Source organism: Cataglyphis hispanica, chromosome 24 (assembly GCF_021464435.1).
Source record: "Cataglyphis hispanica isolate Lineage 1 chromosome 24, ULB_Chis1_1.0, whole genome shotgun sequence".
NCBI classification, from domain to species: domain Eukaryota; kingdom Metazoa; phylum Arthropoda; class Insecta; order Hymenoptera; family Formicidae; genus Cataglyphis; species Cataglyphis hispanica.
The window spans coordinates 1,081,755-1,109,347 of record NC_065977.1 but is presented as its reverse complement, the minus strand read 5'-3'; the positions used below and the strand labels follow the sequence as shown (position 1 = coordinate 1,109,347).

General features: G+C 36.3%; 4 protein-coding genes across 5 annotated transcripts; 3 read left to right on the top strand and 1 right to left on the bottom strand.

The window, feature by feature from the left end:
* Window positions 1-40: 40 nt before the first annotated feature.
* On the bottom strand, window positions 41-22,474 carry LOC126858243 (RNA helicase aquarius). Its single transcript, XM_050608410.1, has 15 exons — window positions 22,296-22,474; window positions 21,528-22,164; window positions 21,208-21,386; window positions 5,869-5,982; window positions 5,001-5,104; window positions 4,792-4,903; window positions 4,489-4,702; window positions 4,338-4,386; window positions 4,021-4,256; window positions 3,409-3,796; window positions 2,788-3,036; window positions 2,320-2,677; window positions 1,984-2,240; window positions 776-1,910; window positions 41-684 (listed from the first exon to the last, which is right to left on the bottom strand). The coding sequence occupies exons 1-15, from the start codon at window positions 22,377-22,379 to the stop codon at window positions 454-456; spliced, it is 4,347 nt and encodes a 1,448-aa protein (XP_050464367.1). The 5' UTR covers window positions 22,380-22,474; the 3' UTR covers window positions 41-453.
* On the top strand, window positions 7,217-15,914 carry LOC126858263 (G-protein coupled receptor Mth2-like). Its single transcript, XM_050608462.1, has 7 exons — window positions 7,217-7,949; window positions 11,164-11,422; window positions 11,723-12,024; window positions 12,178-12,256; window positions 12,378-12,538; window positions 12,694-12,931; window positions 13,023-15,914. The coding sequence occupies exons 1-7, from the start codon at window positions 7,895-7,897 to the stop codon at window positions 13,219-13,221; spliced, it is 1,293 nt and encodes a 430-aa protein (XP_050464419.1). The 5' UTR covers window positions 7,217-7,894; the 3' UTR covers window positions 13,222-15,914.
* Window positions 17,614-21,179, top strand: LOC126858262 (probable G-protein coupled receptor Mth-like 5). The gene is made up of 2 exons (XM_050608461.1): window positions 17,614-18,748; window positions 19,217-21,179. Exons 1-2 carry the CDS (start codon window positions 17,920-17,922, stop codon window positions 19,867-19,869), a joined length of 1,482 nt encoding a protein of 493 aa, XP_050464418.1. The 5' UTR covers window positions 17,614-17,919; the 3' UTR covers window positions 19,870-21,179.
* A 726-nt stretch (window positions 22,475-23,200) lies between the features above and the next one.
* Window positions 23,201-26,660, top strand: LOC126858251 (zinc finger protein ZFP2-like). 2 transcript variants are annotated; one of them, XM_050608432.1, is made up of 4 exons: window positions 23,201-23,350; window positions 23,605-24,009; window positions 24,351-24,596; window positions 24,775-26,660. In XM_050608432.1, exons 1-4 carry the CDS (start codon window positions 23,210-23,212, stop codon window positions 26,248-26,250), a joined length of 2,268 nt encoding a protein of 755 aa, XP_050464389.1. In that variant the 5' UTR covers window positions 23,201-23,209; the 3' UTR covers window positions 26,251-26,660. The 2 variants fall into 2 exon arrangements, with proteins under 2 accessions (XP_050464389.1, XP_050464388.1); XM_050608431.1 differs by having other exon boundaries at window positions 23,605-24,039; window positions 24,775-26,657.
* Window positions 26,661-27,593: the final 933 nt, after the last annotated feature.

Here is a 27,593-nt window from a genome sequence, read left to right as displayed (position 1 = left end):
AGTTTATAAAAAATAAATGTTCAATATAAAGATTACCACTGACTTTTTAAACTCTCTTATTATAATTACTTCGAGACATAAAAATAAAAAATTAATGTCTTCATCATAATGCATAAAATCATTCAATTACTATTCTTTGAAATATGCATGTTTTAAAAAGAATCAGTGAGATAATCGATTAACAGAACATTCACTTAATTTATTTTAATACAAGTATGTAAGAAAACTTCTATATATTATTTTACAATAGTAATCTCTGTAAAACGCTTTTATATATTCTTGATATAGTATAATTGTATGATTGATCGGTAACCGACAATTAACAGTTACGATATACATCAATATCTTGAAGCAGATAATGATTTCATTTCCAAGATGTAAAATTGATTATTTTATTTCGTACTAACGTATCAGTCCTTGCGTGCGAGCATAGTATATCATGGCGTAATCAATTCAGCGGTCGTCTTCTACGTCACTCGGAGGATCTTCGACTAAATTCTTTATGGTCTCGTATTTGTTTTCTATATTTTCTTTTTTAGATTCTTTCATTTCAACGTCTTCTTGATTAAGTCCTTCCTCTTCTTCATCGGTGTCGTCATCGGCACCTGGATGAGCAGGAATCTTATGCGTCGGACTGCCCATTGTTTGCATGGTTCCTGGCTTCTGCCACATTTTCTGCGACCCCTGAAAATGATACAAAAGAGATCGTGATCAATATATCGAAGAGACAAGATTTATATCGTCAATCAATTTGTAATAAGTTTCGAAAATTTACCTTCATTCCGCTGACTTTCTCCATGTAGTAATCGTAAACAAATTTAGCCATATGCGGCATATCCTCAATTTCCGTTGGGACCATCGAAGGCACGGCATTGTTCAGTCGCTCGGTCGGATATAGTTCCTGCGGCAGTAATTGCAGCTTCAACGGTCTGTGCATCAGTTGATCGAATGCCGGCGTAAGCTCGAAGCAGTTCTTGAAGAGGGACACACGAGCGAAGACGTAAAGACCGAGACGAGCGCGCGACATTGCCACCACCAGACGTCTCGCGTCCCTCAGATGACCAACCGCGCGCGTTTTCACCAAAGACAATAGAATATAATCATTCTGCTGACCCTGATATTTATCAACGGTTGTCACCTTGTTCGGCCGACCTATTAAAGGATTATTTGCGCAACGGATGTTTATCACGTCCCTTATCAAATGCTTCTGACCGTTGTACGTGGTTAGTATACTGATCTTATCAGCCGGATATCCCAACAGGCGCATAAACATAAACACTGCAACGCAGTATTCGGCTTCAGCGAGATTCTGATAGAAGTAAGCGCTAGGCTCGCTCTCACCGACGCCATTGAAATCCTCGACATTTACCAGTTGGAAGTCGTACAGGAAACCGGCGTTCGCTACAAGATACTCAGGACTACGTTCCACATGCGCCAAATTGCCCAATTTCTTGTATCGCCAATTATAGAGATTACAGATACTTGGCCTGGCACGACCCTGGCCGTCAAGATCAACCGTGGGAACCCCCAGTCTCACAAATCTTGCGAACAAAGATTGCTCCATGTTCGAATACTTTTGAAAGGCCATATTTTTAATGACAGGCGGTAACTGATGGTGATCTCCTATCATTATCCAACGTTTCAAACGATTGTATCCATCCTGGGGATTTTGCAGTAGCAACGGTATAAAAGTCTCTATCTCTAAAATCTGCGCAGATTCTTCCATGAGGATATTGTCATACTTGAAACCCATGTCAACAAGTTCACGCCGTTTAAGTGCCGCGTGCGTACAGGTCATAGCAATTACTTTGGCCTCTTTCACGAGTAAATATTTTGACCTGTCAAGACCTGATCGCAGTAATTCGAAAGCGCGAAACTCTTCTAACTGCGTGAATATCCTTTCGATATACCTACGCAAATGATGTCTCGTTAGAAATTGTTCGATTGTTCATCTACTAAATGTTTATCGCGTGTATTTTTTACCTGAAACAACTGTACGCAATCTTGAGATCCTCTTCGTATGAATTCCGCTTGAAAAGCGGTTGCGGAGCATTATCGAAAAATTTGTGGAATGGAAACTCCTCATCGACTATGGAAGATAAAATGGACTTATCACTCGTGTGCTGTCTATGTTTAACTTTGGTTTCGAAGCGATCCCATCTCGTGGATACTTGATACATAAAGAAGTATCCCGCCGTTTCGCATGTATATGCAACATCACCCTTCACGTTCAGAGATTCCTGAAGAAAAAATATAATTGTAAGGACAGCTGGACATTCCATATTAATTTAGATAGCTTAAAAAGAAATAAATCAATACCTGTAATCTTTGAACTTCCATAAGCAGATCCAAACGTTTAGCGAGAACGTAATTAACTCTGCCATAGCGACTGAAATCCTTTTCAGTCTCGAGAGCCTCTTCTCCGTGACCGAGACGCAGTAGATGCCGTTCGTCAATATCGAGAGCCATTATCTTTTCAAACAATTGATTGAGAGCTTGATTGGAATGTGTCACGATCAGTGTTCTCTGATTGGGAAAATTGTGATATAGATTCGAGATGATTTGTACAGCGACGTCCGTTTTACCGGTACCGGGCGGGCCGACAACGAGCGTCAGACCTGGCTGCATTCCAGCTCGTATAGCTTCGACTTGCGTTGGCGTAAAGGGGATTTGATTTCTGCAAAGTATAAGACATGCTTTTTCCTCTGTTCAAAAAATAACACGTTCTATAATATATTTTATAAATACGAGAGAAAAAGAGAGAGAATAAACAAAGTGGATGCTAACTTTTTCGGTTCATTCGCTCTGTATGGACCTCTACTGGGCGGTACGTGTGGTTTAACTCTAATAATTTTCTTAATCGGTTCATTGTTACGTTTCGCTAGAATATCCTCGAAAGTCAACTGGAACGGCCGCACGAGAGTTCCTTCGTCCTCTGGATCCGTTTTGATTTCATATTGAGGAAAACTAGATCGTAGATGATCTATGTCAAGGAATGTATCGTTGAAGTCCATCGTCGCAATTTCATCCGACATTCTGACAAAGAATTAACATATTTTAACAATCAATTGAATTATGACTTTATAATTTATTGAATAAATTATTATAATATACGCGCAAAGTGAGCGCAGAAAATAACATAAAAATATTTATTTACTCTTCAAATAACACTAATGATTAATTACTATTATAAAAATATCATTAATGATGTAGCTATGAAAAGACACATTGTTCTTCTGTTATTAAAATATCAATAGATATCGTTCATCAATAAATATCAATCATATCGTTCAGCCATTTTCAATTGATGCTCTTTCTTAAGTGATAAAATAGATATATAGATTCAATTTTATTATAGTAATGTACGGAAAAAGACAGATATACATATAGTTAGATAATATAAATTACCTAGAATAACACGCTGCGCCAGGATCACCGTATCCAAGAATTATGTCGTGCAGCCAGTCGGGCACGACGCATTCAGTATTCATAAGCTCCCTTATAGTCTCTAAAACTGCTTTAAAATTGTTCTCCTTAGGTTTACGCCTCATAATAATATTAAATCCCTCGTATACGTCCTCGCCACCGTGACTCGCGTTGTCCATATCGATCCGATATTGATTGCAGTCCAACCATACTCTATAGGTTCGCGAATCGCCTGGTAGAATTGGCCTCGGCTCAGGGCCATCTTCTATCACTCTGCCATTCGAATCGAGCATACCTTCGACCTCGCACCCTCGCACTGTCATTAGACCCACTTGTGGTACGAAGGGGAGCTTGTGAGTATACTTCGTGCCTAAGATAGTGCAACAGTTATCCGATTATTTGTTATTATTATATGTGACTATTATATAGAAAAAAAAATAGCAGACAAAATTAATATCTTTAATCAATCTTTTTGCTATATCTTCGTATAAAAAATTTGCTACAGCATATAAAATATGCGATACAAGCAAATATTTTTCTCTATATATTTTTTATTAAAGAATGACATTGTTTCTTTAACGTTTTAGTTCTTACCAATAGGATTCGGTGGTTTGACTGTGATGAGAAAGCACACATCGTGCTTGCGAAGATTCTCCCATTCGGATTTAATCTCTTTGCGAACGCTGAGATTTATAGTAACATCGGCGCGTACCCTCGATGGCCTATTCTCGCCGACATTAGGCTTGGCTACCTCGACTACGGCAAATTGTGTAATAGGTTGTGCCATTCTGGCCCATCCGCCAAAGTAAACGCCGCCGTCTTCAGCCCGCCTGTGAGTGAAAAAAGAAAATTGATTTTTATTTTCACAAAAACGGAAGACAGTTAAATATGATGTAAATATGATGATATACCAAGGACTCAATCTGCTTACGGCATCCTCGATGTCCTGTCGTATTTCATCTGTGAAAATATGAGTAATAAATATGTAGCAATATAATTATTTATTAATCGTAAATATTTAAATATAGATAAAAACGTTGTTTTTTCATCCGCTCTACCTACACGTGGATTCCAAGCGGAATAAATTAAAGTTGCGTAAGAGATAATCGTGCAACGTGAGGAACTGCAGATTCAGTTTCGGCAGAGCCAGACAGCCCTCGCCAGAAAAATATTCGGTCGGGACGATGCTCTCGTTCCAGATGATGCCTTCGGTAGGGTAGAGGGGCATTTCATTCAACTCCTCAAGTTGCGACGGCCTACGCTCGTGTCGCGATATCTGAAATTAAAAACCGTTTTCTCAGAATCCAGCGTCGTATTCAATAATCTCTCGAATTTATGTTTCTCTCTTCTCTTTCTTATACCTACCAGCAGTTCGCGCAAAAACTCTATGTCTAGACGGTACCAATTCTCCTCCTTTTCTCGTTCCTTCGGCGGCACTAAATTCAAATAACTCGCGATAGATCTCAGTTTTTCCTGGCTGAAAATAAAAATCAACGTCACTCGTCCCGTTCCATCGATCCGCGTATGCTCGCAATGCGTTAAGAATAAAGAATTTTATATATAGAATTATTCACCTGAGCGAACCAAAATGCTTGTAAAGAGCGTCCCTGATGTCGACACTGGCTACGTTGGCCAACGCGAAGCTTCTCAGGTCCGGAAATTTCAAGAAAACCGCATTCTAAATAGAGTTTTAAACGCTACTTGTTAGTCTTTCGATTTCAAGAATATATAATTATATTTAATATACGAGCGTTATAGCATTAATGATGTGACTGGTTGCAGAATTAATTATGGAACTTCAAATTCCTGTTTCGCGATATTCTTCTTTGATCGACAATGACCGGTTTGTAGAAACCGGTATAATATGCGATATGATATATACAGAGTGCTCTCGGGTTAAATGGCCAAACTTGAAATATGAATGTAGGATCTTAAAACAAAAAAAAAAAAAAATTTCTTCTGTAAGTATGCTCGTAAACGCTTCGTTCAAGAGATATTGATTTCTTAATTTATAACTATAAAAATAATTTATAACTATAAAAATAATTAAAAGTAATTCATCGATAGATGTAATACTTATCTCCATGTTGGAGGCTATCATTTTAAACATTTAATAATTAAATTTTAATTACTGTAAGATAGTAAAAAAGATAAACTTAAATTATTGTGACATTTTTATAGTTATAAATTAAGAAATCAATATCTCTTGAATGAAGCGTTTGCGAGCTTACTTTGAGAGAAAAATTATTTTTGTTTTAAGATCCTAAATTCGTATTTCAAGTATGGCCATTTAACCCAAAGGCACTTTGTATAAAGTTGATATATATGCAAAAAACGAAGATTATTGTCCGTAAAATAATTTAGGATTGATGTATCAGAATTTAAAAATAACTTTTAAATACTTTCTAGAAATTATAATATATATTTATAAAATCTATGTACTTGAAGAGACGTGATTTTAGCGTAGTGTAACTGCGTCATGTCGTGATCCGTCAATGGGTTGCCGGTCTCCTCGCTGATCTCGAATCGGGCGTAGAACTTGAGCATTTCCAGAAGCTGCAATCAAAAATAGAAGTGATTGTTCTTCGATAATCAGAAATGGCATCTAAAATGACATTTATTGTTACGAGCGTTACGTATGGTCTTTTGTTCATAGAGAGAAACGCTGTTGGTTGCGACTGATGCGTGTCATCGATAAAATCACAATCAACAGAGTAGTTGCATTTAAAATCGCGTTTCCACATCACAGTCGACGAGAGAACCACTCTCAGGTATGTTAATACCAGTTTTCTTGACGGACGAGATTCTCTTTCCTCTTTCAACGATATATTTACCGGAGAAGTTCGAGATTCGTCAAGGAGTTCGATATTTATTCTCAACGTTTCATTCATTCAAGGCTTATTTTCTGAATCATTTTCAATATATATTTCTAAAAAATCGAGATGACACATTAATGCAATTTACATATAACTTTCTATTTTTTAAGAATATGTATTTGCTTTAAAGATATATTTAATGATTGTAATATAATTTTCGTCAATAATCATTCTCTCTTAACGGAAATTGATTAAATTAATCAATGAAGTAAGACCGCAGTTAACAGACGATTATTATGGTAACTCGTAACTCATTCGCATGTTCAACCAAGCAACTCTTCAAACGCGATTAGTTGACTATCCTTTGAAGACAACATAGCAAAGAAATTATGCTGGCAATTAGCCGTAGTCATCAAAACATGCTATTGGTGGCCTTCATTTATGTTATAAATATTGACTTTTTAAAAATATGGTTACATTTGTATAATTGTATATGTGTACGTATTACTGGTATATTTTAATTTTTAGATACATAAAAAAATATACCGCATAACGGTATACTCTCATCTAATATACATGCTTCTTCGCCGCATTCCTATTTACGCGGCGTAACGTTCATAAAGCAACACGATAACGTGCAGTATATTCGTCCTTTACCTGTCGATAGAGATAGTACTCGTTTTTTTTTCCTTTATAGACATCTATCCTTTTGAAGCACGCATGTGCTACCCCTTCTCTAAATAGTTTTACGAGCCGCATCACATCCCTATTTGATGTAACAGTACTTTAAATTTCTACAAAGAAAGCTGATGACAATTTGGCGAACCGGTTCTTCTGACCATTATCTCTGCATGCAATTGAATGAAACGCTAGACAGGACGAGAAGAAAAAAATGCACGATGCTGAATCGCACAGTCCGGACCCCGTTCAAACGCAAAAAAGTGGGAGTAGATATCTCCGGTCGCGCACTCCGCGTCGCCGGTAGACTCCGGTGAGCAGTTCGTCGTCGCGTTCAGTTTCGCTCGTAGCGTGAGTGCGTCTCATTGAGCTCGATACTCCAATCCATTTATCGAGATTCGATCGTATCGATCATATTAAACATCGAATTCTCCGTAAAGATTCGCACGAGGACTTTTCTCGCGATTTTGATAACATTCCAGATCGCGCGTTCTACATAAATAAGCGTGATTTTCCGCTTGACGTTCGTCTTGTCAGTTTTTGGAATTTTCATAGTGAAAATCAAGATCGATTGATAAAAGAATCGATAAGTTCGTCGTAGCGTTCTCGCTCTTTATTCGAGCGTCAGCCCTCGTGTGCGGTTTTAAAAAGGAGAGAAGAAAACGCGCCAACTGAAGAAGGTGATCGTGACAGATCGCGTTTGTTGTCATCGTCTAATCATCTCAGCGAAGAATTTCCCAAAGAAATTGCAGCGCAGTCTTTCTAGTGGCGAACGCCAGAGCGACCCGGGGTCGTCCATTGACCTCGATCGAACGCGGCTTTCCCCCCGGTTTTTTCCCCGAGAGAAAGGGAGACCCTTCGAAAAATTCATATCGTTGGATCCTCTCAGCTTCCCCTATCTCGACTATCTTGGCGAGAAACAGGCTTACTTCCTATAATAAGGAACGAAGAGATGCGGTAGAGAGCGAGAGACAATGTCAACGTTTGACATGAGTTACAACAGGCAGCTTGGCGCGTCGTCGATCAGAGGTGCGTAAACTTCCTTACGCGTTTGCTTTCTTCCTCGTCTTTGTGCACGTTTTTACATTTAGTGCAACTGACGTATTCTTGTTTCTATAGAAACCTTCTACTTTCCATTTCTGTCAATGCTCACAACAATTGCTCACAATATAATGATAATAATCGTTAAATTAATGAAATTATCAATTGAAAATAAAAATCAATGAAATTAATCGGCAAAATTAGCTAGCTTTTCATATTTTTCAATTCTATCTCCCAAGATTTGACTCGACTAATCTGTAAAATTTTTTTTGTGTGTGAAAAAAAGAATATTGCACTTTGCGTCAATCATCAGATATCCAATAATATTATGACGTACCGTTGTAAAGTCCGCTTGTAACAATCTTGAAATATTATGACTTTGTCACGTAAAAATATTGAAAATAATGGCAATATTCAGAAATCATATCCGCGCTGTAAGTTAAGCTACGATTAATAATATTTATTGCTTCTTGGTTATATTTTTTTTTATTTCATAAATGCACCTCGGTTTGTCGTAATTTTTATTCACGGCGTATGCATCAGATAATTATTGCTTCATTAATGAAGTGTATTCTATGCGATGTAAATTTTGTCCATACACAATTGTAGTTGTTTGTGTGGATATATGTTGGGAATAGAACACTCGAAGCTGATAATTAATTGACTTATCAATGATCAGAAGGAGCGATTGGAATAACGTTATACAACGACTTCGATTTACGTATTAACTGTAGGAAAATTAACGGACGTCTATAAAAATCTCTAATCGACAATATTTCCATGACGAGGAAGACACTACATTGAAGAAAATTATTGCTAGATAAGAAAATATCAATGAATACATTATATATATGTGAGCGTTTCTCGGGATAAACAATATTTCGTTGTCTCCTCGGGAAATTTAAATCTGATAAAAATCATTGAAAAAATAGCGGATACTGTAAATCGGTTAAAGAAATTGCAATCAAAGTCTACAAATAAATATAAACGATAAGATTGATGTCTTATCGTAATATTTTTTTATAAAAATCTGATTTAATAAAAAGATACAGACTGCATTAAGCAAACATCTTTGATTATCAATAGAACGCTTTCTGCTAAAACGAGATATTTAAACACACGACATCTCGTCACTCGTTTTCATTTCATTCGGAATATCTTCTTTTTTCAATATGCGCTAATCGTGAAACGTCAATGCTTTTTGCGTTTTTGCCCTATATAAATTACATAAATTGTATACGGATAGCTTATCAATTTTACGCGACGATCAAAAACTGAATGAATTTTTTTTACACAACACTCTTCCCTTTTTCTTCGTATCGATAAACGATGTAAATAACGCGTGCGACACGAAAACAATGCGTTTAGTCATTATATGCGTTGTACAAATTGTGCTTAATTAAACGTGGACGGCATTTACATCTGCGTTAATGAAGTCGTCGTCATAAGTAGCCGCGGCAAGTATCCAAGGTGACGAGCGTGCTCGTACGATTCACGGTTAATCGCGCGATTTGAAAATGAAAAACTTTTATTTCAACATTCCGAGAAAAACTTCCTAGAAGTTATGCGAAACCACGACTATGTAAAATTCCAACGCTTAATGATTATTTGTTCGTTGAAATAAAACACAGTAAAACACGATCTATAGACTCTGTTAATGACTTATGATATGCATGTAGTATCACGTTCTCAAAGTTTACAATCTTGATTTTTTACGCATTGTCGAGATAATTACAACGATCAGGTCAAGAAATTGACTCAGAAAACTCGAATAGTTCAAAGGGAAAGAGAGAAAGAAAGAGAGAGCAAAGTGTATGTAAAGATACTTGCATATCGTATTATTAATATAAATAATATTCTTCAATCCGCCAAGATTGCAACAGACTGATATCATTTTAAATGAAAAATGCAAAAAATAAATGAGAGGAGGCGTTTATTTTAACTGATAATGATAATAGCAATAAATCTTGCTGGGATAGCGTTAAAAAAATAAATAGAAAGAACACGTGACTCTTTAAAAAAAACATATGTATCGCACACATATCTGGTTAATTAAAATATAATCTTCTCTTATCTCACACAACTACAAACAATTTTAATACAACAAATCGAATTTCTTTAACATTTTAAACGAGCGTTGTAATTTTTATAACACGCGAAAACATTGACATTGCAATTTTTACAAATTAATCGCTGCACATCTCAGTATTTAGTTTCTCGTTTCTTACATTTTTCGTTGCTAAAAAAAAACATTTAACAATACGAATCGAAAATACAATCCCGTGCGAGCGGATGGACCAAGAATCTATACGTATATATCTGGTGCACATGCACGCGTGTGTGCACTGACGGGTCCAGCGCCGGTAATGAAATGTTAGCGTGCAGTTAACAGAGAGAGAGCGAGAGAGAGAGAGAGAGAGAGTCATATCCCTTCTTCTTTTATAATAATAGTCTCATATCGCGCATCTGCCATTAAGCGTTAAACTGGGTTACCATCCCTATTACGTTTCTTATTGCGAATTGCGTTCTTTAGATCGATGCACTCATTTCTCATCTCTCGCAGAGAAGAAGGAGAATCACAATCATTCGCAAACAAAGCTGCATTACATAAATATATATGCAATATATGCGACCAGTTTTATTATTTTCTCGTTGCAAATCTGTATCACTCGTATCCCCGGACTCTGATACACTCGCGCGATATGAAGCCTAGTATCATGGATGATTAAAAAAAAAAAAAGATTTTCGAATGCTAGACACAACATAAAAACGCGAGATCATTTTATCATTCGTTATATCGTTAAAGAGCTTCAACATTTTATTATTTTAATATTCAATATATCTTATTATAATTTTCCAACACTTCACGTTATACATATATAAATAAAATATTGTATACAAGAAAAATTAATATTTTAAAAAAGGAAATACTATATCTTTTAAAATAAATATTTTAAAAGAGATATATTATATCCTTGCCAGATTAAGAAAAAAATCCACTTCAAGATTATTACAATAATCTTTCCAAGAAAAGAATTACATTTGCGCGATTAATACGGAAAAATAATTCTTTATCAGTTTCCGCGTTTATAAACAATTTCTAGCCGATAATACACGGCAATACTATATCAAGCTAAATCTTCTCGGGCATGTGTGTCTCTTCGCAAGACTACGTATCAATTCTAACTACGACGCCTTTCAGGTTCCCTCTGGTTGCTCTGGCTACTTGCGAGCACGATCTCCCCGAGCCTATCCTTCGACGTATCATGCTGTCCCGAAGGCACGATATGGCAACACTCGACCAACTGCTCGGACGGCACGAAGATTCGTCTGCAATGTCCAAACAGCACCTTCCTGATCGACCCCGAGCAAAATGAGCGCGATAACTTCACTGTCGTCCACGAGAATGATACCGCCTGGCTAGTGCCGGACATAAACCACGAGAGAATCCCGGCTGACAGGTAAGGTCACCCCGCAATTTCCGTCCGGCTTATCACACGCATAATCGTGCCGGGAACTGCTCATTTCTGCGCGCGTTCATTCAAGAAAAAAAGAAAAAGAAACTTGCAGTTGTAAGCACCAGGATGTTGGGAAATACAAGGAAACTGCAGAAATTTCCCCAAGTTCATGATATCCTGTTATTACGACGCGCGATTAATTAATATTCGCTTATAGAGAATCTTTCATAATGGATCGTCGATAAATCCGTGATTGATAGACGGTTTTTATCAGAAATCAATTATCTCATTTTTTTTTTTTAGTTTCTGTATAGCCAAATCGGGGCGGAGCGGCGGCGAGATCGCCCTCGCGTGTTTCGACGAGGATATGCTAGATATGTCGATGATGTGGAAGAGCACGCTCATCTGTATCGTCAGCATCATCTCAGCCATCTTTCTAATCGCCACCCTGGCGGTTTATGTTATATTGCCGGAATTGCGGGAACTCCAGGATAAGGCGATGATGACCGCTGTGACCACTCTGGCGGTCAGTTACACCGTCCTTTCCATTCAGCATGTGCAACCGATTCTAATCGAAAATGATTACAACATTTGCGTATTTTTCGGTACATATACGTATTATTATACAATATAAAATTAAGCAGAGAGTGCTGATAAATGTAAGGAAACTCTCGCAGAACGCGCGGATATATAATCATTAAATTTTCTCGCCTCTCTCTCATTAATATCCAACTTATATCTTTATGCATTTGTTTTAGGATTCGTATTGTATTTTTCCTTCATGTCCGCGTTTTTCTGGCTGAACATCGTGGCCTTTAACGTGTGGCAAAGTGTATGGTGAGTGACAGACAAATAAATTACATGAGAAATACAAGATATCGCAAAATCGTAAATAACGTCAATCGATGAAATACAGGTTTGAAATTCCGCGTTATCTTCAAAGTTTAATTATTTGTAGGTTTAAGAACTTTAAGATCAAGGACCGATCACTCTACTACGCTTATTGCATTTGGGGATGGGGCGGTCCGGCAGTTTTGCTACTCACCACGCTGACAATGCACTATAGGCAGGGACATCATTTGAAACCTGGCTTCGGCGACTACAATTGCTGGTTTGGCGGTAAGTTATACAGAAATAATCCTCTGTCCTCTTCAACAACAAAAATCGACTATAAACTATCCACGGAACGTATATCGATGTCGATTTGAAAGATTGTTTCATTTGTTCTCATTTTCTAACACGAGATAAGACACGTAGCCTCGTTTATTTTGCAGGAACCGAGCAAACGTGGGCGTACTTTTACGGGCCGATCGGTATTTTATTATTAATAAACATAATCTATCTCGGACTAACCAGCTGGCGTTTGTGGCATCAATATCGCGATTACACGGGAAGTAACCTGCGAGTCTTGCGATTCAAGTGTCTATTGTACTTTAAATTGGTGCTCGTCATGGGCATCACCTGGATCTTTGAGCTACTGTCGTTTGCCATCGACACAAACGTAGAGATTTGGTAAGCAATCTTTAAAATATTTTATTTCCCGATGCTCATAAACATCTATCAATATATTATTAAATAAGAAATCGATGAATGTTTTCGTCAGGATTCTGACGGATCTGTTGAACGGTCTCCAAGGATTCATTATATTTCTACTCTTGGTCGTGATGCGGAAAAGAGTGCGAAAGCTATTGGCGAAGAAGCGACCTTGCGGTATCGATTTCCCAAAATCCTGGGCAGCCTATGAGAACGAGGAATGCGAAGAAAAGCTTTTCGAGGAAGTCGAACTGTCTCAACAGGAATAAGACACATTTTTACGTTCTTTCCTTCCCACCCAAAATATATTTCCCAAGATCATTTCACGCGGGTTAGATATAAGAAATATCGCTTAAGAGAAAAGACAATCTCAGATTATGTGTATATTATCTGACAAGTTATAAGCATAGATAATACGACCGTTGTCGTGCTTTAAAATTCATATGGTTTTGACAAGATAATTTATATTTGTAAACGCATTTCATTTTCTATACGAATTTTTATTCCCGTTATATATATTAATATCACGTTAGATAAATTATCTCCACTATGTTGATCCGTTATCAGTCTCGTCATTAAGATTCGCGAAATTAATGTTATTTCGACGTATCTCTTATTAATGTACACACATTACCTATTCTTGTAACATATATTCTTAAAAAAGATACGATATTGGCTGATAACGGATTAAGCAATAAATATCGTATGTTTCCACGTAAATCATCGATTATTGTGAATTATTATGCTTTTTTACGATTAGCGTAGCCGAATATGTTATTATTAAGCACTGACAAGAATCTCCGTAAATTAATTATATAGATTTATTGGACTGTGTGTGCGTGGAGGAAAAATTAAAAATATAATGAAGATTACAATTATTCATCGGTGGGTAATGTCATTTAATTAGCGTTCGTGATTCAGATTTCTCATTCGTGGAAACGTGACGACGACGAGTCATCCATGTCACCGCACATCTCTGCGATTTCCCGCGAAAAAACCGCGTAAATCCGATTCATTCACAAGAATGGCTTTTACTCGACTTCTACTATCAATCGTCACAAATTCTCACATCTCGTTATGTATTATGCAAATTTTTAGAGACACGTCGAAATCTTTGCATAAGGTAAATAAATTACGTAAGAGAATTCGCCGTGAATTAATCGAATTCGATTATCTCTCTGAAACATCTGGTAAAATAAGTATTGAGAAATAATTTATGATGCAAAGGTCGTTTGTACCTCCGAATTCGAAGGCTATTTGATGCTTTCACAAACAAACAATAACCGCGATATACATATGACACGTGCTAGTTCGAGTATATAGTATCCTTCTCGATAAAATCCGATCCGCTCAATGCGAATGTGTATGTGTATGACATAAATCTAAAAGCAGATTCATAAAAATTATCACCGCGAGCAGATATCGAGTGTTGTAAACATACGCCGCATCTGTCCTACTTTCATTGATTTCGTGCGTAATTTGTACACGTCATCCCGTAATTTTCGATATATGTATATTGATGTGAGTTATAGGATATCCCAGAGAGACCAATTAGCGGATCAATCTTTATTTATAGATTAATCTGAATCCTGAAATCCACTTCCGAATCCTCGGCGAAAATGTCAAGGATAGCTCATGATATCAAAATTATAGATCCCCATCGACATTTTTTTTTTTTTTTTCTAATAGAAAAATTGATTCTGTTGATTGAAGAATCTATCCGAGAAAAAAATGAATATAAAATTACATATGGCTATATGTGATTTTATTATGATTTAATTACGTAAGTCCAATTTTTCTCGAGCATGGATAAAAGGTGATCCGCAAGACCGGATTATTCCTCGTTATACTATTATCGTGCATCTCGTCTATAAAAAAAAACGACGTGAACGACGACGCGTATCCAAATGTAACGAACCCGATGACATTTGCTCGTTGGTACTGACAAGCTTCTCATGATACTGACGCAGATAGATAGTAGGTCACGATTGCATGACGCGGACGAAATTTGTTAAGCAAATCAGATCGTCTCGTGACAATCGATGCGGTTGGATGTAATGAGTATATACACATCACGTTCGATGCTCGCAACACAAGATGTACGCGGAATTATTCTTATGAGATAAGCATACAAGTATGTATATTTCCTAAACAATTATTCGTTAACGTTATTCACACAAATCACGAGAAACATTGCTATGCAAAAGAAAAAAATTTTCTTCTTAAGAACAGAATTTTTCATAATTCTCCGCAAACAAGTCAAGTATTTTGTTAGTATATAATGCTGATTCATGTTATTAGCGGAAATAGAAATATGCATTATAATGATGGAATTTCATTCGTATAGGATCTTTGCTTTTTTTTGTTTTCTTGTATAATAATATTAAGATGACTTAATAATATATAAAATAACGTAATCGGACGATCATTTGAATAGAGATGAAAAGATCGAGAGTATAATACGAAAATTATAAACAAAGAAATAAATAAAGACAAACAAACAAAGACAATGAACAAAGATAAAAACAGATTATAAACAAAAAAAAAAATAATAAACAAAGGAAGAAAGAAACGATCGATAAATATGTAAATATTATGTATATATTGTACGTTGTATTGATTGTTCGCATGTATGATTTGTATAGACATATATATACTACGTCATGATTGATAGCAGTATAATAACTGATTAGACAGTACACAATATAAAAATTGATCCAATCCCGGAACTTCATCGCATCTGCGTTAATAAGATATACCGTTAAACAGATTAGAAGCGATGGAAAAGGATATTGCAACGATTTTTATATTCTTCTTACAATCAATTGTCTTCAGTAGTACAAAAAGAAATTAGATGTCAAAATAGGACTCAGAATTTTTCTTTTTCTTTTATTTCTTATTAATTTTTTAGGTCAATTCACGCTGTAAGATTTTAAAATATTAAAAAATATTAAAAATACAATTGTTATTGATCATACTTTAGATGTGCATATACAATGACTCGATTGTGTTCAAATACGAAAGAGAAATGATGCATAATTGTCATGTATAATGCATTGCCAGTCTAAATAGAACAGCTCGTATGCTAACATATATTGCATGTCTTGAAAGGGAGTGGCTGTAAAAAAAAATATATCATAGAAGGGGAGAAGAGCCGCCACAAATTACCGCGGCTCGACGAACCGGAAAGATGTCCCAACAATCTGCTCTTCTCGGGAGAATCATTATTGATTTATCATTTTTTTAAATACATTCTAAGATCAGTTTCAAAGAATTTCAAAAAAAGTGTTTACTTATTCTTCGATAATTCAAAATAAGAATAATAATAATATAACAATAACCATTAAAAAGATTGAAGATGTTATATCCTTTCACATCTTACTTATATATATCGGGCAGAAAATACACGGTTTATTTCTTCTTCCTTACATGACTGTACAAATCTCGTATGTATACTGTAAAACACAAGCTGAAAATATTTTTTCATCTGAACCCAAAACCATTTCCGGTCTTGAAAATATACGACGGTATAGCTGTAATATACTCGACGGCGATTCAGTGTTTTCTCAGAGTATGTGACAAGACGAGCACGTGCTGTATTTACGCACGCCCTTGCGGTCTAAAGTTAACGCGTGTTCATCCAAGTAGCGGATGAGTAATACAAACACATAGAGATAAGAAAAAAAAGATGATAAAAGAAAACAGAAAAAATTACAGAAAATTATAAAATTTTCAACAAAGAGCACGACTGTACGTAAATACCGCGAACTCGTATTACGTATGTTAACTCTTATTATATTTAGAAAAAATATTATCTCCATAAAAAGTATTACCACTTTTGTAATCTCGTTTTGTCTAATCTTGTTTTATACATTGTGATATTTTTAACGGATAAAATATCATATATGCGCGAGGGAATCATTTTTGCGATTATATATTCGTATAATATTGGAGTTTGAAAAATAATGTTTGAACAGAATTATATAAGATAAAAATTGCTGCGTTTAAAAAAAAAATTATCTTGAATATTTTTGTGTCTGTGCGAGAAGTTGTATATATTATTCGAGAAAAAATATTAGATTAAAAGATGTTTATTCATTTGTTCATTTCTTATATATTGATAAATAAGAAAATAAATTAAGTTTATTCTTGATAACTTAGATATAATTTAGTTCCCATATCATTCACTTATTGATATCGTTATATTGTACATCGTATATTGATAATTCTTCGACATTTCAAAATTTCGAATTATCAATATTGTCCCATGATAAATGTTTATTTAATCTTTAATCACACATTGGCGCATTGTAAAATTATTATATTAATATCAAAGGCCATATATATATATGTACATGGCTGTGTATGTATAAAAGAATATCTCATTTATTTTAAAACTACTCCATTAATACTCAATGTATATTATACAATAAATGTTATGATAGTATTTTAAATTTGTTTACAAAAATTATTGTAAAAATTTTACTTTCTGTACTAGTGTTTAAGTGAATAAAGAATGCATTATGAGAAACGAGCGTATAGAGACACATGTGAACACAGCACACCGACGCGTGCTATTGTGTCTTTGGAGCCGCAGCTCCGCCGCAAAGGCTTGCTCGCTCGAGGTCGTTGAGGGGTATAGGGAGGGGATCGGGGGGTCCCCGATCAGCCCCGACACGGCTGGAGAAAGGGAATGTCATGGCGGCGGTCGCTGGCAGGGGTAGATAGGTAGGTAGGTAGATAGCCGCGGGAGGCATTGGCGACGTATGGCCAGGTATGGCGAAGCGAGTATGATACACGTTGTGATGAGTTGACAATGAGTGAATCACACATAGACGGTTCGCGAAATACGTTCGAATAGACGACCACTGGTGAACTGGTGAAATTTCTTTGAACGGAGAAAAGACGAGAAAGGGGGCACACGAATGTAAGGAGGAAGAGCGTGCGCACGCGTGTGTTTCGGCATCATGTATTCGAAGAGCGTGCTATTGTTGCTCGTCGTCGGTTACGGCATCTCAGGATTGAGGATCGCGCTCGCCGACGCCGAGACGCGAGCCGTCGAAAGCGACCAGACAGACGGCACGATTTTAGTGAACATCGGTAAATGTTGCGAGCCCGAGGAGCTGTTACTCGACGACCGATGCACGCCGGTGACGGAGGTGAACGAGACCAAGTGGCGACCGGAATTCGTGGCGGAATCGCGAGACGCGGCAATTGGGAGATCGAGATTCGTCGTGCCCAGATACGAGCTGAAAATAGGACGGCCAAGATGCAATCCCGACGAGCATCAATGGCACGTGTACTATTATCCGTCCGGATCGGATCGCCTGGCGATTCTGCCGACCGGCGTGTTACGTCACTACATCATCGATTTAACTAAAGCTGCGAACAAGAACAGCGGCGCCGTGATGCCGAGTCTCGACAGCAACGATGACGATGATGATGAACGTGCGGCCATACACTACGATTATCCGTTCGGGCATTATTGTGCTGACAAGGCGGTGCTCAGCGATAATCAGCTGGTGGCGACGTACGCCATGCTCTGTGTGCCGGATATCGGCGTGCGTTGGACCGACACCAACTACCTGATGAAACACGCGATCGATCCCGCTTTCCATGCCGTGTCGATGGCCTGCTATCTGATCGTCGCAGTGGTTTACTTTGTGCTGCCGCAGCTGCGAGACCTCGTCGGCAACATCATCAGCAGCATGACCCTCTGCCTCGTGGTCAATCAGTGCGCCTCCACTGTCAGGATATTCACAGAGTTCGGCAATCACATCAGCTTCATGATCGCCGGTAGATTTTTTTACTTATTGTTATGCGAAAGCGCGAATCATTAATTTTCTTACACGTGTCTGTGTGCGTAACTTTGCGAACTATCTCCTTTAAGCGAAAGGAGATGCAAATGATTCTCGGAAATCATTTCCCTGTGTGATCCAGCATATCAAAGCATATTCGATGTTCCATTGTTATTAATGACGCATTGCTTCTTTAATGATTGATCTTTTCTCGAGCATCAATTATACAGTAAAATTTACGGTCATAGTCCTTTTCAAGTCCATTAATACCGTTTATAAGACACAAAACAAAGTCGAGTGCTGCAAAGAGAATTGAATGAGTCATGATTCAAGGTACTCGCAACGGAAAGACTAATTAATAAGCGCGACCGCTCATAAATGGCCTTTCGCTTCGAAATTGCCAGACAAATTGCTAGAATGAAAATGTACACTAAAGTATCTCTTTTTCATCCATTTCTTTTTTCAGACTCTGTCATGTACGTTTCCCTGATGGCCACTTTCTTCTGGCTCAGCGCCCTGGGCTACTACGTGTGGAACACATTCAGATCGCGCAATGTTTTCCTGAGGGTAACTGATGGTAGGAAATACTGCTACTACTCATCGTGGGTCTGGTGTTTGACGATCTGTATAGCCAGTACCGCGATCTTCGCGCACTTCGCCCTCGAGACGAACAAGCCCACCGTTGGCGGCACGACTTATCCCGCCCAGGAAACCGTAGGCTGGCTCGGGATCTCGGTGATGTTCACGTGTATCGCCTTCACCGTCGTGATCGATCTCTGCTTTGTGCTGACGACCGCGGAGAGGATCAAACGGATGAGCACGTACGGCCAAATTCATCACAAAATGAAGTACAGCTTCCGCATGTTCGTCCTTCTATATGCGATCCTGAGCACCGGCTGGTTGTCGCTATTACTTTCGCGGCTCAAATACGATGCTCTGATATATTGCCATATCGTCGTGAACCTGCTGCAAGCATTGTTCGTGCTCTACGTATGCGTGTTCGGTCAGCGCAGGGTCACGTTTCTGCTCGGGAAAACGTGCAACTGTTGCAATTCTGGAGACAACACCGAGGGTCTCGATTGGGGCGAGGAGATGACAGCCATCAACGCGGGTTATTAACGCGGCATTAATTTTTTATAGATTGCGATCTATGACGCGTAGTACGATCCTAATCGGAATCGTGATAAAGCAATAACGATCATCGCGCGTTTAGATCGTGAACTTGCGCGCATGGCCATAAGTGAGGTAGACAAAAAATACCGGAGATGCATTTATGTACGAAACGAGAAACATTCTATAGAGTCGCTAAAGTATAAATTCGAGAATTGACGATATACATATTCTTCGTACTAAATCGAAAACTTGCCTTGAGATTTATCTTAAAATCACAACTCTTTCATAAACGTATATTTTTCACGCGTGATTTTTATTATATTTATATATATTACATATATATTAAGCATAAACACATGCATGTATGTGTATATATATATATATATATGCAATATATAACATACATAATATATATGCACATATATAAGTACATATGCATATATATTAAAACCAAAAGAAATATTCTTTATGGAGTGTGAATATGTATTTTATATTCTTTATAGAGCGTGGATATGTATTTTATATTCCAGAAAGAAACAGTATTATGAGTAGTAGCGTTATTATATAAAAGCAAACATAAAACGTGCGAAAATATATATAAAAAAAGAAATACGTATATATTCGAGACAATATTGAAAAAGATTAATTATATTGGCAAAATATTATAAATAATGAAAAAATCAAGGTGATCAAATCAATGTAGAAGTAGAAAACAAACAAAGGAAAAGTTGTTGAATCTCACACAAACACATACACATATTGAAGGAGATTTTAGAAATTCAAAAAATTTGTAGAAAGTTATATATGTGAAATACACAATCAATTAAAATGTTTGGATTGATAAGCAAATGATACGGCACTGATAAAAAATTATGTATCTAATATTTCATATTTGGTGATTATATGTGCCTTAAATGAAATCAATTTCTTGCCTTATAAAAATGTATGTGAAATGTTTTTTTGATACTTCACAATTTTAACACATCTAATATCTTGCATGTATCAATGTTTATAGTATATTATTTCATCATAGATGTACTGACGATAGGTTCTATATATAAAATCGATTATATTGTGCAATCAATTACCGTATTTAATTAACAAAGTCTGTTATGCATATGTGTTGCACAATATAGTTAATTATGTGTCATTGAGCCTTAAATGATCTTATATTTTTAATGATATTTGTATAGTATTTATATCTATATAGCATATGTGTTGTATATAAAATTCGATTTTTGTATGAGAAAGATGTATTAGATTCGATAAAAGAATTCGAAACGATATCCTGTATTAAATTATTTGACACATCTTATCTATAATATATTTTATGTGAAGACTTACCTGTCCAAATAAACTTCCCTCTGGACGATGTAATAAATTAGATAACTGGCAACGCACGACTAGATGATTGTCATCCATGACAGTATTGAAAAAACGTCTAGTGGGAAGTAAAGCTTCAAGATCAATGATCAATTCCAAAAATCTTTCGCAGTATCGCACTTTGTCCGGAAGTACAGGTCCTGCCAAGAATATTGTTCAAATTAAATTATTTTATGTACTTAATCATGTTATTTTTAATAAGGTTCATAGAAATTGAGTTCTTTTAAATAAAACAAAATTCAATTTTTTGCACAATACATAAAAATACTTCCTAAACGTACCTTCTACGGGAATTGTCTCCAATATTGTCATGAATTTTATCATGAGCTTGTGCAAAAATCTGCGTTCCCACTCAAGTTTCTCCTTTTGTTCTGGATTATCCTTCTTTCTTATAACCTTCCAATATTTCCTCCATTTCGGAAACTTTCTAAATTCAAGTTCTCTTCTACCGTGTTGCAAAGAAATCCACATAGACAGAGATACCAATCTTTTAACTTCCTCTCTAACTAATAATATCTCCATGGAATTGAAACAATGATTTAAAAACACTATCAACGCTGTCTGTTCCTTTAAATCAAAGTCCATTATGCTTTCTTCTAAACATGCTTCAAGAACTTTTTGGAAGAATCCAGGAAAGTGCGTTGGATTCTTTTCAAATGCTTCCCAAACTTGCACTCGCTCTCTAAACTTCTCATTTACCATGACAACAATGGACATGGTATGGGCTCGCGTTGCATTCTCCGCGTTGTAATTCGGCCAGAGAAAATTTTCCAGATACTGACTGAACTCCAACATCATGATTCTTCGAATGGAGAATTTGGAGGCGCATATTTCCTGTATATAGATATCTTCCACTATCTGAGGTTTGAACGATAGATGCGTATCTGTAGTGTGCGGCGCCCAATATTTATTCGCAAGCTGCACAAAATTATAATGTTACAGTGAAATAATATACAAAATCGCAATAAAAGAGTAAAGCAAAAATTTGTCCAATAACAAGATTAATATTGCTTGTAAGTTCAGTAGAATAATAATCGATGAAAAAATACCTGGGTGATTCTGTCCGCATTGATCTGTTCTACAGTCGGAGCGGGATTATTGCTCTTGATAGGCGGTGCATTTTGATTCTCCATCGTATTTACAAACTGTAATCAATTAATTATAAGCGAACATTAACCTCACTTTATCCACCGGCACATGTAATACAACATACAACTGTATGCAATCAGTATGCAACCGAGACTGCACTTGATTTGGCGCTACAAATGTTTGAAAGCATTTGATTGACCAATCAGAATAGAGAAATCCTTGTTCTTCATATTCTGATCAATAAAATCATTTCCAAAGCATTTATAACGCTAAGTAAAATACAATCAAACTCACAATCAGCAGGTATAAAATAAATTAGCTGCAATATCGGCAAAAAGAGTGTTATTTAGAGATAAACGCAAGAGAGGTGTCGGGTAGCATTGTTCCTAAAGTTATAAGTTCACTCGTCAAAATAAAAAAAAATATTTTATCCTGATTGGTCGATTAAACATTACTCTATCCGACGAGTAGATTTTTGAACGCACCCTTATATTCCTAACCTTTTTTGTAAAGAGTTTCCGTCAAAGTATTCTCTTCATCTATGGTGCAACGAGAAGCAATTCCTTCTATCGTTTTCCAGTTTTCCTCTCGAATTAAATGCTCCGCGACTGGGAGATCGCGACATCGCGATACGACGAGTTTCAATGATACGGTACAGGCAACCGATTTGACAAACATCTCGGAGCGACGTGTGCTGTCGCGACGAGGTTCGGAAGCACGAAAGATTTCGTGAGACACTATTACAAGGGATATGCGCGCCGCAACCGCAAGACGAACGAATCGCGATCGCAGTCGCGTTCTCTGAAGTGGTCCTCTGTGTCGTGATAGCCGGAGGTAATTTACGCTAAAAGACGACGAAGAATTTCTTGTTGATATGGCCGTCGTCGAGGAGTTCGATTATCTGTGCCGTTTGTGCGCGACCAAAACTGGCATCCTGATGGGATTGCCGATTTTCGAGGCCGGCGAACAAATGCGCAACATCGACAAGAAGATAGCAGCTTGTCTGCCGGTTCAGGTACATGATAATGTGATGAGCGATTGCGGGTACAAAAATTAATCAATGGATTAATTTTTTATTCCGATCTTGATTTTTTAATTTATGTAAAGGTTATATTATGATATGTAAAACGATTATCTTTGAAAACTCACATTTTTATTATCGGACTCGATCTATATTTATTAATAATAATGTTGACTGACTTTTAAAAAATTAATATATTATACATTTTTTTTTTAAATACATTGTGTATATTGTTTAACATATTTCAGGTGTCATTGACAGATCAGTTACCCAAAGTAGTTTGCGAAGAATGTGCGTTTAAATTAGATCAGCTGTTTGATTTTCGTGAAAAATGTCTACATACAGAAGGAATGTTTATGGAAATGTTGAAAGAAATTAAAGACGAAGCTGTGCATATATCAGAGCATCATTTGGCAAGAGTGAATAATATAGGCACTGTTCGGAGAAACTTGAACAACATACAGATTAATAACGAAAATGTACAAAGTCATTCAGCTATACCTCATGAGACTGTGGAACCCACCATGCATACAATGCAAGTAATAGATGAAATGGATTTAGCTGGTGGCGAACAAGTGGTTACTCAGGAAGAGATAGGGCAACAAGACACTGACATTCAAGTGGCGGGCATTGACTGTTTAGATGGCGATACTGTAAGAATGGTCGATGAACATATACGAGAAGTAATTGAAGCAATCTATGTTTATTTTTTTTGTAAAATTTGAACATTTGGGTAATGAAATATTGAATTATTGGGTAATTTGTAAGTTTTTGTGGATTACTTATATACACATTTGTGTACATGATATGATTATATTGTTACAATTAAAAGACTAATTCCGTTAGAATATGGAAAAAGCGCAAGATAATTTATTTATATCATTTCTGATATTTTGTTTGATTAAAAATAGGATATGCAATTTGTCATTTTTATGAGTTTTGGTTTGCAAGAAATAAAGTGATTTTCAATAAAGATTTTTTTTATATTTTCTAGGTTTCAAACCATCAGATTGCAATGCATTTGGAGAGTGATATGACTGTAGTGGGAAATTTGGATGGTCATTTGAGTCAGTTAGGCATAAATTATGTTACTTCTATCAGTCCTGAAGATCAAACACAAGAACAGATAGTGCATTATTGTGAAAATGTAAAATATGAGGCAGAACCAATAAAACAGGAATATCGTAGATTACAAAATAGATTAACTACAGAAGATTCGCAACATGTACTTGAAAATAATGTAAGTATACTATTTGAAACAATGTTTGAGCAACTTACATAAACAAAAATAATTACATAATTAAATAATAATGTAAAACACCTTAGCAAAAGTAAAAATATAAAAATTACTTATGTGACATTTGTATTTGTAATTGAAGTTTATAATTTAAATGTTGCAATTAAAATTTGTAATTCAGGTATCGACGGATAATTTTGGCTCTTCTCAAACTAACGCAGAAGCCGAGATAGAAGAATCTTGTATGAACGAAAATGAAATTCGCGAACATGTTGATTCAAAATTCGTAAATGCTTTACCATCTACAAGTCAGATAAATGACATATCTTGCGAAATAATGGTTAAATACACAAAGGAATCGAAGCACGCGTTGCTAGAATCTGCGCTCAATAATCCTACCATGGACGAAACTGGTTCTCATTGGTATATGTGCCCCTTCTGCAACGAAGCAACTTTAGAAACAACCAGTCTAGCCACACATTTCGAGCAACATTTCTGTCGCTGTTGCTGCGATTCATATTTTACCAGCGTCGAGATGTTAAATTTACATAAGGAGCAGTGTATTGTATATAAAGATAAACTAGTCGATAAGAAAAAGAAAGACATACAATTGAACATAGCGACACCGTCGCGAGAGAAAAGTGGCAATCAAGAAGAGCAAAAGAAACAATCACCGACAGCGAAACGAAAATGGACCGCGAAAACATGCGACGAATGCGGCAAGCAGTACAGAACGAATTATAAACTGCAAGAGCACATGCGCAAGCATACGGGCGAGAAACCGTTTCAATGCACGACATGCGAGAAGGCATTTCGCAGCAAAATTGGTCTTGCACAGCACACGGCCACGCATACGGGTCAATTTGACTACAATTGTTCCACTTGCGGTAAGGGATTCCAGTGTAAGAGCTATCTCATTGTACATCAAAGAGTGCACTCGGACGAGAAGCCGTATCCATGCAATACATGTGGCCAGAACTTCAAAACGAAGCAATCATTATTAGACCACGAGAACCGTCATCTCGGCGTGAAGCCATACATGTGCGAGATCTGCGGCCGTGGTTTCATCACCAAAGGCCTGTGCAAAAGTCATCAGAAGATACACTCGGGCACAGACAATCGCCAATATCCGTGCGCAGTGTGCAACAAGATGTTTGTCAGCAAAAGTTACCTCAATACGCATCTACGCATTCACACAGGTGAGAAGCCGTATCTATGCGAGGTGTGCGGAAAAGGATTCCTGACACGAGTTGATCTCAAGATTCATTCGACCATGCATACCGGCGAAAAGAGCTTCAAATGCGAAATGTGTGGAAAGGTGTTTGCCCGACGTGCGGCGCTACGCTGTCATCGACGATCGCATACGGGTGAACGTCCTTACAGATGCGATGTTTGCAATAAAACATTCACACAGTTCAGTCCGATGGCTATTCACAAGCGTTTGCACACTGGTGAACGGCCGTACAAATGCGACGCGTGTGGCAAAGGCTTTGTGTCCAGGTCAACCATGATGTGCCACAGAAAGAAGCATCACGATACAACGACCGCCGTGCAAAAGGATGTGCCTACAAACGAAGACGGGGAGATCAAAATCATTCTCTCGTCCGATATCATGGTCAGAGATTCACACGACGGAATTCAAATCAGCGTAGATTGAAGAAGTTGCAAAGATGACATACGAATTTCGCGAGAATCCGCGATAAGGTGCAAAGTTCCGGAGTGCTAAGGAAATTTCATCCGCATTTGTTACATAACAAACTGCTTTCGTCTCACCATAGTGTATTCTCTCTACCAATGTATATTCAAAAACTTTATATAAAACTATTTTTACAAGAAACAGAGTTCTGTATGAAAAAGCTATTAGAAGTTAAATTGGATTATTGATGCGACACATATGATTTTACATGTTCTCTACAACTGTATCATTTTTTAAATTCTTTTTGAAGCAACATATTGTAATTTCAGATAATGTAAATATAAATCTTTTATATCAATTTTTCTGTATTGTTTTTTAATACATTGTAAAAGTCTAACAATTGTTTTTCGAATAACTAGGATAAACAAATGAACATAATTTGTAATTTTTGGGAGATTATGATACAAATGAATTTAAAGATATAAATTCTTTTAGAAACACAATATGAGAACACATGTTTTATATAGAATATAGAATATAAATCTAAGTACTCAAACTTTACATAACTGATGATATTAATAATAAAGATTAAGACATGAATTACTTTTATGATTTTATGAAGAATAAGTTTGAAATGTGAAAAATATGAGAGTATAAAAAAGTATATTTTCGAATATTTAATTATATTGATATATAATATGTATATAAAATATGTAAAACGCGATTAATTTTATTTTGTTCACTAATACACATACACATTATTTGTGTATATTAAACTTTTCTTAAAATTATACATTCTTTTTTATATATTTCTGAATTTTTGTGTATTCATTACATAAAAAAAGAATGTTAACAGTGTTGTAAAGTAAGATATTTTCTTATAACAAAGTATTATTTAAAACAAATCGAAGGCTGATGCATTTTTACAGCAAAACATTATACGATGATTACGATGCTTCTGTAACGATAAAGATTTTCGGAATTTCAATGAAAGAGATTTCAAGGAAATAGATTTAATTATAAATATATGCTGCCATATTTTTATGTGTGCAACTATATCCGAAAACATCCCAACAAATATGAATCAGCTTTCTGTGTATGGCAACACAAACTAGAAATTGTGATATATAATAAAATAAATATATATTATTTGTAAGATTACAATATGATTGTAATATTTTATTATTAACACAAACTTTTCTGTAAGAGAAAATATAAAGAGCTTTACACATCGATATATGCTTTTATGACTGGCCGCATTATTTCTAAATATATATATCTATTGAAGTAGCATAAATTTTTCTGTAAAATAAGATCGATTACATATTTTTAATTAAAAAAATCGAATCAGCAAGGTATCAAAG

What these genes read in the sequence shown, in the direction of transcription:
- LOC126858251 (XM_050608431.1), top strand. Translation starts at nt 23,210, where the DNA reads ATGGCCGTCGTCGAGGAGTTCGATTATCTGTGCCGTTTGTGCGCGACC. An exon ending in TCGATGAACATATACGAGAA is followed by an intron (nt 24,040 to 24,350) that starts GTAATTGAAGCA and finishes TATATTTTCTAG; the next exon opens with GTTTCAAACCATCAGATTGC. An exon ending in AACATGTACTTGAAAATAAT is followed by an intron (nt 24,597 to 24,774) that starts GTAAGTATACTA and finishes TTTGTAATTCAG; the next exon opens with GTATCGACGGATAATTTTGG.
- LOC126858262 (XM_050608461.1), top strand. Translation starts at nt 17,920, where the DNA reads ATGTATTCGAAGAGCGTGCTATTGTTGCTCGTCGTCGGTTACGGCATC. An exon ending in CATCAGCTTCATGATCGCCG is followed by an intron (nt 18,749 to 19,216) that starts GTAGATTTTTTT and finishes TTCTTTTTTCAG; the next exon opens with ACTCTGTCATGTACGTTTCC.
- LOC126858243 (XM_050608410.1), bottom strand. Translation starts at nt 22,379, where the DNA reads ATGGAGAATCAAAATGCACCGCCTATCAAGAGCAATAATCCCGCTCCG. An exon ending in AGGGAAGTTTATTTGGACAG is followed by an intron (nt 5,983 to 21,207) that starts GTAAGTCTTCAC and finishes TTTTGATTGCAG; the next exon opens with CTTCTGGAAATGCTCAAGTT. An exon ending in AGTTTTTGCGCGAACTGCTG is followed by an intron (nt 4,703 to 4,791) that starts GTAGGTATAAGA and finishes TTTTAATTTCAG; the next exon opens with ATATCGCGACACGAGCGTAG.
- LOC126858263 (XM_050608462.1), top strand. Translation starts at nt 7,895, where the DNA reads ATGTCAACGTTTGACATGAGTTACAACAGGCAGCTTGGCGCGTCGTCG. An exon ending in GAGAGAATCCCGGCTGACAG is followed by an intron (nt 11,423 to 11,722) that starts GTAAGGTCACCC and finishes TTTTTTTTTTAG; the next exon opens with TTTCTGTATAGCCAAATCGG. An exon ending in CAACATTTGCGTATTTTTCG is followed by an intron (nt 12,025 to 12,177) that starts GTACATATACGT and finishes CATTTGTTTTAG; the next exon opens with GATTCGTATTGTATTTTTCC.